This window comes from Caretta caretta, chromosome 16 (assembly GCF_965140235.1).
Source record: "Caretta caretta isolate rCarCar2 chromosome 16, rCarCar1.hap1, whole genome shotgun sequence".
NCBI lineage: Eukaryota > Metazoa > Chordata > Testudines > Cheloniidae > Caretta > Caretta caretta.
This window is the reverse complement of record NC_134221.1, coordinates 3,048,031-3,062,724: the sequence shown is the minus strand read 5'-3', so window position 1 is coordinate 3,062,724 and position 14,694 is coordinate 3,048,031. Positions and strand designations below refer to the sequence as shown.

Genomic DNA, 14,694 nt, shown 5'->3' with positions numbered 1-14,694 from the left:
CCTCCATACGGACTCGGACATGCAGCAGGTGGCCCAGCATGGCCTCAGTGGCCCCTAGCACCTCGGGCCATAGGTTGGGGGAGAACAGGGTCGCCATTCCAGCTTGTCGAATTGTGAAGTGGCTGAAGTAGACCCTGTCCCCCCACTCCAGCCGCCAGCTGTCCTCGGCGGTCGGATCCGTATGGGTCTCCTGCAGGAAAACCACAGAGTACCCCCCTTCCTGAAGGTAAGAGAGCACCTGGGACCTGCGGAGACCCATCCTACAGCCCCTGGTGTTCAAAGTTGCAATAATGAGGGGAGTCATGCAGAGGGCTGGGGGCGTGGGGGTTCCTTGTTGGCGGGGGTGTTCGCGGCCCCTGGCAGGTCACGCAACAATACGTGACCCATCCCGTAAGTGAGTAAATCGTCACGGAAGCTGCAGGCCCGCCCGTAGGCCACGGCACCGTGCCTTCCTTTCCCTCTACCCTCCTTTATAAGGGCCCTTGTGGCCTGGAGGATTTGGTCAAAGTCCCCCCATCGCTAGAGAGCCAGCTGTACCCTGTTGCGGGAGCCACGGATGTCTTCTAAAAACTCCTGCAACGCTTTTCGCAGCTCTTGGGGGGGTGGGGCTGCGATTTCCGGGTTATTCCCTGGTGGGGCTCATGGTGCAGCCTCGTGGTCCGCTGAGGCGGGCAGGCAGGGTGCGGATCACCGACGGGGCGTCTGACAGGCTAAAGTTATTAGGTCCGTCTCAAGCCTTGGGGTAGAAGAGGATGGCGGAGGGAAAATTGCAGCTCCTAATGGGTCGCGGCAGGAAAATGCAAAGGCTGCTCCTTGCGGGGGATCCGCAAAAAACGGGAAGGAAATAACCCCAGGGGCGGCAATAGCATTGCAGGAGGTGGTGGATTGGGCAGGGACAGGGGTGGGGGTGGGAGTGGGGGCAGAGGCGAGGCTCTGGGCTTTGGGAGGCAAGTAGCTGAGAGGTGGTGCCTCCCGAACAGATTCGAGGGTTAAGGGAGTGGGGAGGGGGCTCCCAGTGATGCCAGGCGCAGGCTCTGTGGTGGATTTGGCAGCCATGGCATCAGGTGGTGAACTTCTGTAGGGTGCCCGCCCGGGAAGGCGGTTACGGGGAGGGAGCATGGGGAAAGGGGGACTGGAGTGAGGTTGCCCAGATCGAGGCCGGCCGGAAGTAGGTCATTCTCTCCCTGGGTGACCAGGGTCAAACCTAGGGCCTCGATCTCCTCATACATGGAGGAGAGGTCGTCTTCTGCCACCCCAGGGGTCTCCCCTCTGGCACCTGCTACGACGGTCGCTTTGGGGTTCGCGGGGTTTCGGATGATATTCGGGCAAAAGGGGCTTCCTCAGGGGTCTCGGAGGGGAGGGTCTCCCGTGGAAGGGAGAGTCTACTTCCAGTGCTATTTTGTCTTCCCCTCCCGACACCGGCGGATGGATCTCACTCGTGGGCATAGCGGAAGGCTCAGTGCCTCCCTTCCTGGTCTTCCAGGAGGCCTCCGCATCGGATGGGTGCAGCGGAGCTCGAGCCTTCCGCTTGCCTCGCTTCCCCTGGACTAGGGTCCAGCCCTCCATAGCATCGTCTGGGGGCAGGTTAGCAGGGGTCGTGTCGGGGGGTAGAGGCGATGGTTCAGGGGCTCGGGGGGGTAATGGTGAGGCAGCATGAGGGGGGTGGTTCTCCTTGGGGTGGGCCCTATCCTATGCCCGGTAATATCTTTGCTGCATCCTCCTCCATAGGCTCTGTTAACAGCAAGGGCGGGGCTCCCTCGCTCGTCTGGGCGTTGTAGGGGAGGTGTCTCTTGGGCCCGGGCAGGAGCAGCGGTGGATCGAGCAGGAGGAGAGGTGGTTTCAGGTGCCGGGCGGCCAGGGGTGTCGGCAATGATGGAGCCGATGTCCTGCCGGGTCTCGGGGGTCTCGGGTGCACCTCCCTGCCTGGCCAAGGGGCAGTCTCTTCGGACATGCCCCACTGATCGGCAGAGATAGCACCAGGCCTCTCCCGTGGAGTAAAAGACCCGATAGCGGGCTCCCTGGTAGGGGACTAGGAAGGACCCCTTGAGCGTTTCTCCGTCACACGCCGCCGCCGCCGGCAGTATAAGCTGCACTTGCCGGCAGAACGAGAGGATGTGACGGAGGGTGGGGTCCTTGCAGCCCAACGGGAGAGGGCTGATGACAGAGATGGGTTTCCCCAGGGTGGAGAGAGCGGGTAACAGGGCGGCATTGGGTAGAAAAGGAGGGACGGAGGTCAGGACTAGGCGGACGCCCAGGTCTTCTAGCGGTTCCAGGGGAACGAACACCCGCCCCACCACCAGGCCCTTCTGCACCGCCTCCTGGGCGGCAGCCTCCGATGCTAAGAAAAAGACGACCTTCCCATACATTTTGGAGGCCGCCACAATAGCCGTGGGTCCTACCACCCTCGCCAACGCCTGCACGTATATCTCCACGTGGGGCGAGGCGGGCACCAGGAGGCAACAGACGCCGTGCTTCCTGGTCATGGTGGGAAAGGGGGCCCGGCCACTATTGATGGTGGCGGAGGCAGTGGGTGGGCGAGATGACGAGGCGGCAGGCGGGGGGGGCGGGGGCTGCCACCGCCCGGGCATACGCCCTGGGGGCCGGGGGAGGGACGCTCGCAGAGCTGGTGGAGGGAACAGCGGGGAGTGATGCCATGGTCGATGACGAGGCCACAGCGGTGGGGGCAGCCTCTGCCATGGAGGGCCTGGTGGTTGTAGCAGGGCCCTTTCCCTTCTTCGCACCCTGGCCTTTCCGGCTAACCGGGGGGGCTTTCCTAGAATCTGGGGGGGCAGTGGGGGTAGCAGTGGCAGTAATCACCCTGGTGCCTCTGGCTGCTGATGCCCCAGTGGGGGCGGTGGCAGGTGTTTTGGCAGCAGTGGTGCGGGGGGAGGCTTGGGGGTTGGGCAGGGGGGTAGGTGGAGGAGGGGCACCTGAGGTTGTTAGAGGGACCTCACCCCTCCCATTCCCCGCCATCGTGAGCAGGGAGAGATGGGGAGACACCAGAAGGAGGAGGGGGAAGCAGATTAACCACTTCTCCCTGCTGGGCTGCAGGCGGGGGGGGGGGGGGGGCGCGCCAAATGGGTCGGACTGGACAGGGGAAGGAAACAGGAGTTGGGGTCAGGTAGTAGGGGCAAACTGCGGGGTGGGCAGTCCGGGGGTGGGGGGAACGCGGACCCACGCGCGTTTGTCCAAAGAGTCTCGTTTGGTCGGCTGTTGTGTCTGGTCCGGATGATGGAATTCAAAGCAAGCAGTTGAGTCTAGAGGCAGATGGCAAGTTGCCAGCAGGGACGGACGGCGGGGGGGGCCGTGACGGTTGTAGTAGTGTTGGGGGGGGCACCGATGGATCGGGGGGCAGCTCCGTGCCACACCCCCTGTGCCCCTACAAACGCAGTTAAGACACAGTCAAACTCCCCACACACGAGAGTACAGTTCAAAATTACTCAGTCTTACGGCCCCCTCCACAATGATTTGTAGCTTCCCTGGGCGATGTCTCTGTCAGCTATCTTCTCTCCCGGTCTTTGTGGAGCATTCCAAAAATGCCAAGCAAAGATAAGAAGACGAGTAATCGCGGGTCCACAAATGAACAGCAAAATGGTTGGGTCTGGGGGCGTCCACTCCCCTCCTCCGGGGAGCGGGTTGGCAGTCTTTCCCCCCCTCCTCCGGGGGTTGCAGCTGAAGCAATAGCAGCGTCCGAGGGCAGGCGTGCGGGGGCTGGCAGGCAAGCTGGCAGCCGACCAGCACTCGAACGGCAGCAAAGAAAAAAAAACAGCAAAAAAAAAAAAAAACGAAGAAAAAGCGTCTGGCCCGGTCGCGGGGGGGTGGAACTAAAGCAGGGGCAAAAAGCAAGGAAAGCCCAGGCCAGAGGGCAGCAGGTGAGTGTTAGAAGGGAGCCTTCTTCCCTGTAGAGGGAAGGAAGTTTGCTATAAATTAATTAAAGCACCTGAAGCCAATTAAAGTACCTGAAGCCAGTCACCTGATAAAACCCCCCTGCTTCAATCAGACAGGGAAAGGAGTTGAAGCAGAGCGGATTGGTGCCGGGGTAGAGGGCAGTTTGGAGGAGTTGAAGCAAAGCGGATTGGCGCCGGAGAAGAGAGCGGTTTCGAAGAGTTGAAGCAGAGCGGATTGGCACCGGAGCAGAGAGCGGTTTGGAGGAGTTGAAGCAGAGCAGATTGGCACCGGAGCAGAGAGCAGTTTGGAGGAGTTGAAGCAGAGCGGATTGGCACCGGAGCAGAGAGCGGTTTGGAGGAGTTGAAGCAGAGCGGATTGGCACCGGAGCAGAGAGCGGTTTGGAGGAGTTGAAGCAGAGTGGATTGGCGCCGGAGCAGAGAGCGGTTTGGAGGAGTTGAAGCAGAGCGGCTTGGCGGTGGAGCAGAGAGCGGTTTGGAGGAGTTGAAGCAGAGCGGCTTGGCGGTGGAGCAGAGAGCGGTTTGGAGGAGTTGAAGCAGAGCGGCTTGGCGGTGGAGCAGAGAGCGGTTTGGAGGAGTTGAAGCAGAGCAGATTGGCACCGGAGCAGAGAGCAGTTTGGAGGAGTTGAAGCAGAGCGGATTGGCACCGGAGCAGAGAGCGGTTTGGAGGAGTTGAAGCAGAGTGGATTGGCGCCGGAGCAGAGAGCGGTTTGGAGGAGTTGAAGCAGAGCGGATTGGTGGTGGAGCAGAGAGCGGTTTGGAGGAGTTGAAGCAGAGTGGATTGGCGCCGGAGCAGAGAGCGGTTTGGAGGAGTTGAAGCAGAGCGGATTGGTGGTGGAGCAGAGAGCGGTTTGGAGGAGTTGAAGCAGAGTGGATTGGCGCCGGAGCAGAGAGCGGTTTGGAGGAGTTGAAGCAGAGCGGCTTGGCGCCGGAGCAGAGAGCGGTTTGGAGGAGTTGAAGCAGAGCGGCTTGGCGGTGGAGCAGAGAGCGGTTTGGAGGAGTTGAAGCAGAGCGGCTTGGCGGTGGAGCAGAGAGCGGTTTGGAGGAGTTGAAGCAGAGCGGCTTGGCGGTGGAGCAGAGAGCGGTTTGGAGGAGTTGAAGCAGAGTGGATTGGCGCCGGAGCAGAGAGCGGTTTGGAGGAGTTGAAGCAGAGCGGCTTGGCGGTGGAGCAGAGAGCGGTTTGGAGGAGTTGAAGCAGAGCGGCTTGGCGGTGGAGCAGAGAGCAGTTTGGAGGAGTTGAAGCAGAGTGGACTGGTGCTGGAGCAGAGAGCGGTTTGGAGGGAAGCATAGGAGAGTTTGGAGAAGTGCTGCGGTGGGCTAAGAAGACCAAGACCCTAGGTAAAGGGCAGGGGTGAAAGGGGGCCGGTACCGCGTACCGGTAAGAACCCGCCCCGGCCCATACCCAGCCCACAGTAAAGTGTTGCCGCGGCAGCGCTTTCACCTCCCTGCTCCTTTCGCCTCCCCCGTCGGCGGCCCTGCCGGTAGGGTCCGTCCCGGCAGGGCCGCCGACGGGGGAGGGAAGGGGCAGCGACGTTAAAGAGCAGCCGTGGCAAACGACCGCCCTTAAAGCACTGCCGCGGCCCCTTCCCCCCATCGGCGGCCCTGCTGGTAGGGTCCGTCCCGGCAGGGCCGCCAACGCGGGAGGCGGAAGGGGCAGGGACAGTAAAGCGAAGACACGGCACCGCTTTAAGGATGGTCCTTTGCCGCCGCCGCACTTTAATGTTGCTGCACCTCCCATCGGCAGGGCCGCGGCAAAGGACCCTGCAGCGCTTTAACGTTCCTGCTCCTTTGGGCCCCCCCGGCCACCGACGGGTGGGGGCGGGGCAAAGAGAACAGCTGCTCTGGGGCCGGCGATTTAAAAGGGCCCGGGGCTCCGGACGCCGCCCTGCCCCGTACCGGTAAGTGGCCTCAGTTACTTTCACCCCTGGTAAAGGGACACCTGGTTTGTGCAGAGGGAGGGCAGGAAGCCCCACAAGCTGAAGGGCAGGAGAGGGAAGTAGCCCAGGGGAAGGAACCGCTAGTTCTAGTGGTTTACCGCTATCCCTAGGGCCCCTGGGCTGGGACCCGGAGTAGAGCGTGGGCCCGGGTCCCTTCCTCTCTACTCCCGTCCTCTAGGACACTAGTGGGGCAGTTAATACCTCAGTTCAGGGGCGAGAAATGGTGCTCTGAACCCACCTCTCCCCGCCAAGAAAAGAGAGCATGAGACCTGTCATAGTAGTGCCAGCAATTTGCCACAGTGGATAGAAAGCTGGCTAGGTTGTCGGGTTCAACGGGTAGTGATCAATGTCTAGTTGGCAGCCGGTATCCAGCAGCGTGCCCCAGGGATCGGTCCTGGGGCCGGTTTTGTTCAACATCTTTATCAGTGATCTGGATGATGGGATTAATTGCACCCTCAGCAAGTTCACACATGACACTAAGCTGGGGGGAGAGGTAGATACACTGGAGGGTGGGGATAGGGTCCAGAGTGACCTAGACAAATTGGAGGATTGGGCCAAAAGAAATCTGATGAGGTTCAACAAGGACAAGTGCAGAGCCCTGCATTTAGGAAGGAAGAATCCCATGCACCGCTACAGGCTGGGGACCGACTGCCTAAGCAGCAGTTCTGCAGAAAAGGACCCTGGGGATTACAGTTGATAAGGAGCTGGTTATGAGTCAGCAGTGTACCCTCATTGCCAAGAAGGCCAACGGCATATTGGGCTGTATTAGGAGGAGCATTACCAGCAGATCGAGGGACGTGATCATTCCCCTCTATTCGGCACTGGTGAAGCCACACCTGGAGTACAGCATCCAGTTTTGGTCCCCCCACTACAGAAGGGATGTGGACAAATTGGAGAGAGTCCAGCGAAGGGCAACAAAAATGATTAGGGGGCTTGGGCACATGACTTGCGAGGAGAGGCTGAGGGAACTGGGGTTATTTGGTCTGCAGAAGAGAAGAGTGAGGGGGGATTTGATAGCAGCCTTCAACTACCTGAAGAGGGGTTCCAAAGAGGATGGAGCTCGGCTGTTCTCAGTGGTAGCAGATGACAGAACAAGGAGTAATGGTCTCAAGTTGCAGTGGGGGAGGTCTAGGTTGGATATTAGGAAACACTATTTCACTAGGAGGGTGGTGAAACACTGGAATAGGTTATCTAGGGAGGTGGTGGAATCTCCTTCCTTAGAGGTTTTTAAGGCCCGGCTTGACAAAGCCTTGGCTGGGATGATTCAGTTGGTGTTGGTCCTACTTTGAGCAGGGGATTGGACTAGATGATCTCCTGAGGTCCCTTCCGACCCTGATATTCTATGATTCTATTATCTGCAAACTGCCACCTCACTGTTCCCTTTTTCCAGATCATTTAAGAATATATTGAACAGCACTGGTGCCAGTACAGATCCCGGGGGGACACCACTATTTGCCACTTTCCATTGTGAAAACTGACCATTTATTCCTACCCTTCGTTCCCTATCTTTCAATGAATTAATGATCCACCAGAAAACCTTCCCTCTTATCACATGACTGGTTACTTTGTTTAAGAGTCTTTGGTGATGGCTTTGTCCAAGACTTTCTGAATCTCCAAGCACACTATTTCCACTGGATCACCCTTGTCCACATGCTTATTGACAACCTCAAAGATTTCTAATAGATTAGCGAGGCATGATTTCCCTTTACAAAAGCTGAATTAACTCTTTCCTAACATATCAAGTTCATTGATATGTCTGAGAATTCTGTTTTCTATTAGTTTCAACCAATTTGCCTAGTACTGAAGCTAGGCTTACAGTGTCTCTTCTGGAGCCTTTTTTTAAAAAAATTGGCATTACATTACCTATCCTCTATTTGGCATGGAGGCTGATTTCAGCAGTAGGTCATGTACCACAATTAGTAGTTCTGTAATTTCATATTTGAGTTCTCTCAGAATACCATCTGGTCCTGATGCCTTATTACTGTTTAATTTATCAATTTGTTCCAAAACCTCCTCTAATGATACCTCAATCTGGGACAGTTCCTCAGATTTGTCACCTAAAAAGAATGGCTGAGGTGTGGGAATCTCCCTCACATCCTCTAAAATGAAGACCAATGAAAAAAATTTATTTAGCTTGAGTGTTCCTTTAGCACCTCAATCGTCCAAAGACCTCACTGACTATTTAAGAATGTCTACACTGGCACTTCGTCAGCAAAACTTTTGTTGTTCAGGGGTGTTAAAAACCACACCCCCAAATGACAAAAGTTTTACCGACAAAAAGCACCGGTGTGAACAGCGCTTTGTCAGCAGCCGCGGCCGCTCGTGCGGGGTGGAAGTTTTTTGTCAGCAGCAGAGCTCTCTCCTGCCGACAAACAGCAACTACACTGCGCATCTTTTAGCGGCACGGCAGTAGCGAAACTGAGTCGTGTAGCCATAGCCTTTGACAGGCTTGCTGTTTCTGACGTACTTTTAAAAAAATGCTGTCAGTCTTTTGCTAGTTGCTCTTCAAATTCTTTTTTGGCCTGCCTAATTATACTTCTACACTTGACTTGCCAGAGTTCATGCTTCTTTCTATTTCCCCCCCTAGGATTTGACTTCCAATTTTTAAATGTTGCCTTTTTGCCTCTAACCCCCTCTTACTCTGCAGTTTAACCATGGTAGCATCTTTTGGTCTTATTGTTTTGTTTTGATTTGGGGTACATATTTAGTTTGAGCCTCTATGATGGTATTTTTAAATAGTTTCCGTGCAGGTTGCAGGCATTTCACTCTTGTGACTGTTCCTTCTCATTTCCATTTGACTAGCCTCATTTTTGTGTAGTTCCCCTTCTTTGATGTTAAATGCACCTGTGGTGGGTTTCTTTGGTATTTCCCCCCTGCATGGATGTTAAATTTAATTACATTATGGTCATTATTACTGAATGGGTCAGCACCTCTGGGACCAGATCCTGTGCCCCACTCAGGACTAAATCAAGAATTGCCTCTTCCCTTGTCGGTTCCAGGACTAGCTGCTCCAAGCAGCCGTCATTGATGGTGTCTGGAAACTTTCTCTCTGCATCCCGTCCTGAGGTGACATGTCCCCAGTCAATATGGGGACAGTTGAAATCTCCCATATTATTGCGTTTTCTATTTTTGTAGCCTCTCTAATCTTGTGGAGCATTTCACAATCACCATCACCATCCTGGCCAGGCAGTCGGTACTATATTCCTGCAGCTATATACTCTTATTATTCAAGCATGCAATTTGTATGCATAGCGATTCTATGGTAGTTTGATTCATTTAGAGTTGTACTATATTTGGCCCTATGCTTTCCCATAGAGTGTCGATTCCCCCACCAGCGTGACTTACCCTGTCATTCCCATATATTTTGTACCCTGGTATTACCGGTGCCATTGATTATCATTGTTCTCACACAATAAAATCCCTCCTGGGGACTTACGCAAAGGTCTCAGTGGGTTTGGGTGTCTCCCCAAGTCCTCCATCCCCCTTGCCGAGCCCCGGCGCAGACAGTGTCACAGTGAAGAGCAAACCCCTCACCCTCCCTGAAAATGGCTAAAACTGCCTCCTGGGGATTGAGTTTGTGCCGCTGGCGATGCCCGAAGCAAGTGTATTGAACAAGTTCATGCAGCAGGAAAATCCGCCTGACACAGGTAGTCAAGGATCCTCTCTCTTTTCCCCCTCGCCCCCCCCATCCCCCGTCCCCGGTAACTCTGTCGCTACCATTCACTGCAAGGCCCAAGACCCACCCTGGTGCTTGTTCTAACAGCTGCTCTATGGCCTGTTATCTAACATGCCTCCCACAATGGTGTCCAAGGCCCCTCACTGCAGACTCCTTGAAGTCAGGCCATCTGCAGCAGGAGTCATCCAGCTCCCCAGCCCCACATCCATCCCAGAAGGCTTTGCTGCAGCACTTCAGAGGTGTGCCCTCTCTCCTGCTGGCCTGGGTTGCAGGAAGCACAACTGTCTTTCCTGGGCCCTGCGGGAGAGCAGCCCCACCCCCCACCCCGTGCTGCCGCAGAGGCAGGGAGTTGCTCCACTGCCCATCTCCCTGTTCCCGGCTCAGGCTGGGGTGGGGCACGTCCTCCAGTGCCTCTTGGGCTCCATTTCCCACGGTGCCATCAGGGCTCTGCGCGCTCAGACCAAGTGCAGGCCCAGCACGATGGTGTTCTCTCCCCCACCTTCCACACGGAAAGACCATCCTGTGCTCGCTCAAAGGCAGCCCGAGCAGTCGTGATAAGAGGAGAGTCTGACGCCATTAACAGGAAATCCATTTCTGTGGGGCAGATGGACCAGCCCAGCCATTTGCACAGGCCGGGAGCTCCAGAACACGGGGTGCCTTTTGCACAACCTCAATGTATCCATTTTTTTTTAACCAAGGAAACTATTGTTTAACATATTGGCAACTACACAGCAGTGACACCTCGGTGCATTTCAACCCACAGGAAGTGCAGCACTTTAGCACACTCACTACAGCCCCCCCTCAGCTGTCTGGCTCATGGCGTTTCAGATGCTTGCTACAATTGTACTATGCCCCCACAGGCTGTCCCAGGTCCCCGTCTCCTAGGGGAAAGGCCTATCACCTGGGGGTAATGACGGCTCCAGAGAGTTACTGTTTCCAAACCAGACGTCATCCTGTTATCAGCCAAACCTCTCATTTGTATCAGCTTTCTCATTATGGAGCCTGCATCATTAGCCAAAGTAAATTCAGCAGATTTCTTTGCACAGTGTGTGGTCAGTGTGCTCCTGAGCAGATCACTGCAAGCACCTTCCTCTGACACATCAAGTGTCGGCTCCTGCCAGAGACCAACCTCTGACCCAGGGTGGAAACATTTACAAGCCTCACACCGCCCTCACCCACCACCACCGCTACGCGGCAAAGAGCCAGACAGACCTTTTCACTACTGTCTTGCTGGCTGGTATTTAACAGATCTCGTGCTCCAGCCTCCCATCTCTCTGGTGGGACAAGTCTGACTGGCCAATACCAGAAGGTGGAATAAGAGATTCACTATTATTCCCATCCCCACCGGTTCACTTCACGAGCCAACCAGCATTGTTCGAATCCCTAGAAAGTTCTATCCCCAGAGCAAAGCTTCTGCCACTCACTTAAAGTTAAACGAACCTAAGCAATGGCTTAAGGTCGGGGAGACAGGATAACTGCCTGCTAACATCTGACTGGAGAGGAACTCTTAAGGTGATCCAAGGGTGATTTAATAAATAATGGGAAGGAACCAGCCAAATGAACGTGCAGACTGAGTAGGAGAAGTTCCCTCACACCGAGGTTTGTTAGATGGCAGGAGATCTCTCCAGGGAAAGGCAGGGGCCCCAAAGACCGAGCCCTGCTCTGCATGACAAAATCACTTCAGTATAAACACGTCGCTCGGGGGCGAGGGGGTTGGATGATCCACACTCCTAAGCGACACAGTTATACCAGCTTAAGTGCCAGTGTACACAGCACTATGGCGGAGGGCGAGCTCCTCCCAGCAACATAGCTCCTGCCTCTCACGGAGGCCCATTAACTAAGTCGACAGGAGACGCTCTCTCCTGTCTTCATCAAAGCGCTACAGCGGTGCAGCTGAGCCAGCGCAGCGTTTTACGTGGAGACCTGCCTGGAGCTGTTTAAAATCAACAAAGAACTAGAAAAATCCATGAAAAATCATGTACCGGCCTTCGCCCTCTCTGACCCTTGAGTCCAATCCTCAGATACTGAGGCCCTGCTGGGCCCTTGTGGTCCCATCTGCTTGCAAGGGAGAAGAGGCAAGGAGGAAGTAATGCAGCAGTCAGTGCTGCTCTAGCCCAGCATTCAAAGGGCGGTGCGTCCCCGAGCTTGGAAGACAATTCTGATATTCTCCCATCACCCGCAGTAAAGGGGAGACCAGCAGGAACATTTCAGAAGCTCCCTCACCTGTTCCTAGCTCTTACGGGGCAGCCACATTTCTCTGGTGATTCCAGCCAGGTGACTCCCTAGGTAGGCACAGCTGCTTCCCAGGAATGCAAACCCGAGTCTCTCTTGAACTCTGGCCTCCTTGTTGTCAGTGCAACAAGCTGCCAAACTGCTGCGCTCAAGAGTCATCAGCTAAGGTGAGAGAAGCCTGGCTGCAAGCTAGACTGGCTCCTCCGTACAGGACTGTGGTACTTACCACCAGGCCGTGGTCATCCAAGTTGGTGATCATGTCCACTAGGTAGGTGCGGAGGGTAGCCAGTTTCTGCAGAGAGTCGCTCCAATGAGCTCGCTGGGTCAGGATGCTCTGATGAGTCCTCTCCTCCTCCGCATGCACCTTCTCCAGCAGCCGCTGCTCTTCGTTCTCACACACATTTCTCACAAAGATCAGCCTCTGGATCACCACTTCCCGGGCCCAGCTGGCCGCACTCTGCCACAACAAGGACAGGGAGGGAGAGGTGTCAGGAGAAAAGGAGGAAAGCTACCACCAGAGCTGGCTTTCTATGCGCCCTAACACTGAGTTAATCCACCTGAAATCACTGAGATTAAAGTGGTGTCAACCAGTGTGAGATCGGAACCAGGCCACTCTACCTACCAGCGATGGTGTTTCTAAGGCACTAGCTGGTATCGCCATGGCTACTAAGTGCTAACTTGACACTCAGCAAGGCCCAAAATTTCAGCTTTATTTACACCATGTAATATTAGGGAAATGATCTCATGCTGATTAGCCAAAGGTCCAGCCTGCAACCCCTGGTGCAGGATAGCAGCTCTGGTTCCCTGCAGCAGGCCCACTGGGCTCAACTCAAATTAGGAAGGACTTTCAGGATTAGGCCTGACAGCTGCTGTCCCGCCCACCACTCCTATTCACTCAACAGCGGGTCTGCTCGGACTGAAGTATGTCTGTGCAGTCTTTGCAGCCCAGCCATTGCAGGAGGCCAGGGGACCCTGGAAGTGAACTGACTAGAGACAAAACTGAAACTGACTAGCCTTTTATTGAAGCACAGGCACCAGCAGGGAACTGGGAGAAGTTAGGGTCACTGAAGTGTTCAAAGCCATGATTGCTAACACAGGCCTGGTCTACTCTAGAAAATTAGGTCGACATAACTACATCACTCAGAGATATGGAAAACCCACAATCCCAAGTGGCATGGTTAAGCCCACCTAAGTCCCCGTGTAGACAGTGCGAGGTCAACGGAAGAATTCTTGGGGAGCTGGATAACCTAGGCCGATGGGAGAAGCATAGGTAATAACATCTACACTGTAGCGTTACAAGCATAGACGTACCCACAGAGCATTTACACAGAAATAGCTGGCCGGATTCTCAGTTCTACTACGGCCACTTTCCCCTGCTCTCGCCGTGTAAACGGGCTTTAAAGTCAGTGTAGGATGAAAAAGATGCTGCCAGCGGTGCCCCGGCGTAAGGGCGAAATCGGCCTAGTATCGTTAGTCTGACGCGGCCGCTTTCAAGGAAAGCGCTGCCTGAGGGAGGCGTGGGAAGCTGCACCAGCTGAACTGCGAGATGAGCAAATTCAAGAGCAAACTCCAGGGTTTGACTCCCGAGCCCACCCCCAGAACCCAGGCCAAGGTCATCTACAGGAGGGTGGGGCAGCAGAGAGGGTGTTCACACCACTCTGGAAGCAATGCAATGGGTAGTGCATGAACTCAGCTGCCTGCCTCACGGGGTTAATACTTCGCAAACCTGTCTGCTCAATATGGGGGGTGGTCGGAGAGGGAGACAGGCCAAAAACAAATCAGTGACCAAAGCGTAAAGCCATCTCAGCAACCCTGGGCAGCCAGCAGGAACATTGCTGAGTGGGGGTATGTTCACTTGTGAGATGCAGGCTACATAGCAAGCTCAGGTCCACATTACCATACCATGGAAAGAAAAGCGAATTACCAGAGCACTTTGGTTCTTCCCTGGCAGCACCTCGGCCATGTATTTGGTGATCGCAGCACTCTGCAGCTGGAGCTTCTCACACTGATCCACAATTTTATTCTGAAATACAGAATGAGAGCTATGGATTCACAGCCACTCGGAGCATCCTCTGCCCATCGGGCACTGTGAGCTCTCAGCTTTCAGAAGTGGTGTAGTCATACAGCATCCCTTCACTAGAGCACGGGCTGCATGAGGTCCCCGGGAGCGTCCGGCTCTCAGCCCCATTGCAATCAGCTGCAAACACACTCCAGCTTTACATAAAGAAATAAATCCCAGATTTGTAATAAAACCCAATCCTTGCCTGAAAAAGTCACAGATGGGCCTAAAATAGCCCTAAAAGTTAGCGGGTTTTAATCATATGACAATCCACCTTGGTAAGACCTGTCCTGGACTCCCGATCACCAGTGATAGTATCTCTGTGAGAGAAAGAGGTGGAGGGAAGGGAGAAACTGTTACATGCAGATCACCTAGGCCAGATTCTCTGTCATGTTCTGGTTCCTTTACATCACTCTGGCATTGTGAGGAGACAGAAATTCAGTGGAAATGGCCTGTGACTATCCCTGGCATAAGGGCTTTCTCCACACAGCAGAGTTGCACGAGGGAAGAGTGCAAGAGTGCGGCATGGCCAGCTCCTGCTGTTCTCAGCCGGGATGACTCTGGGGGGATGTTACAGCCAAACATAAACTGGAGTAGTCCTGGGGCTGCTCTAATTTATGCCATGAATGAGCAGTCCAAACTATGGAGTGTAAAGCAGCCTTTGCCCTCTCCTGCAACAAGCACAATTTAGCCAGAACAGGCTCTGAGCCATAGTTTTGCCTTTGAAAACTGTCATTTCCCTTGGCAATAGGACAATTCCTATGTGATTGCTGAGAACTAAACCTGTCATTTGGGTTTAAATCTAAAAACCAAAGCCAACAGACAGGAACAAGGAGGTGTAATTTTGATCTAGCCTTACTGAAATTCCCAGGGTACCACAGAGAG

At 54.7% G+C, this 14,694-nt stretch overlaps 1 protein-coding gene across 2 annotated transcripts in view; it reads right to left on the bottom strand.

The window, feature by feature from the left end:
* Positions 1-14,694, bottom strand: part of BSPRY (B-box and SPRY domain containing) — a 32,743-nt gene that overhangs the window by 16,869 nt on the left and 1,180 nt on the right. Inside the window, exons 2-4 of one of the 2 annotated variants that reach the window (XM_075120624.1) lie at positions 13,675-13,773; positions 11,977-12,207; positions 3,088-5,162 (exon numbers count right to left, since the gene is read on the bottom strand). In XM_075120624.1, the coding sequence (XP_074976725.1) occupies positions 3,993-5,162; positions 11,977-12,207; positions 13,675-13,773 (1,500 nt within the window). In that variant the 3' untranslated portion in view covers positions 3,088-3,992. Of the gene's footprint in view, positions 1-3,087; positions 5,163-11,976; positions 12,208-13,674; positions 13,774-14,694 lie in introns of those variants that run through there. The other variant, XM_048822873.2, reaches the window with a different exon arrangement.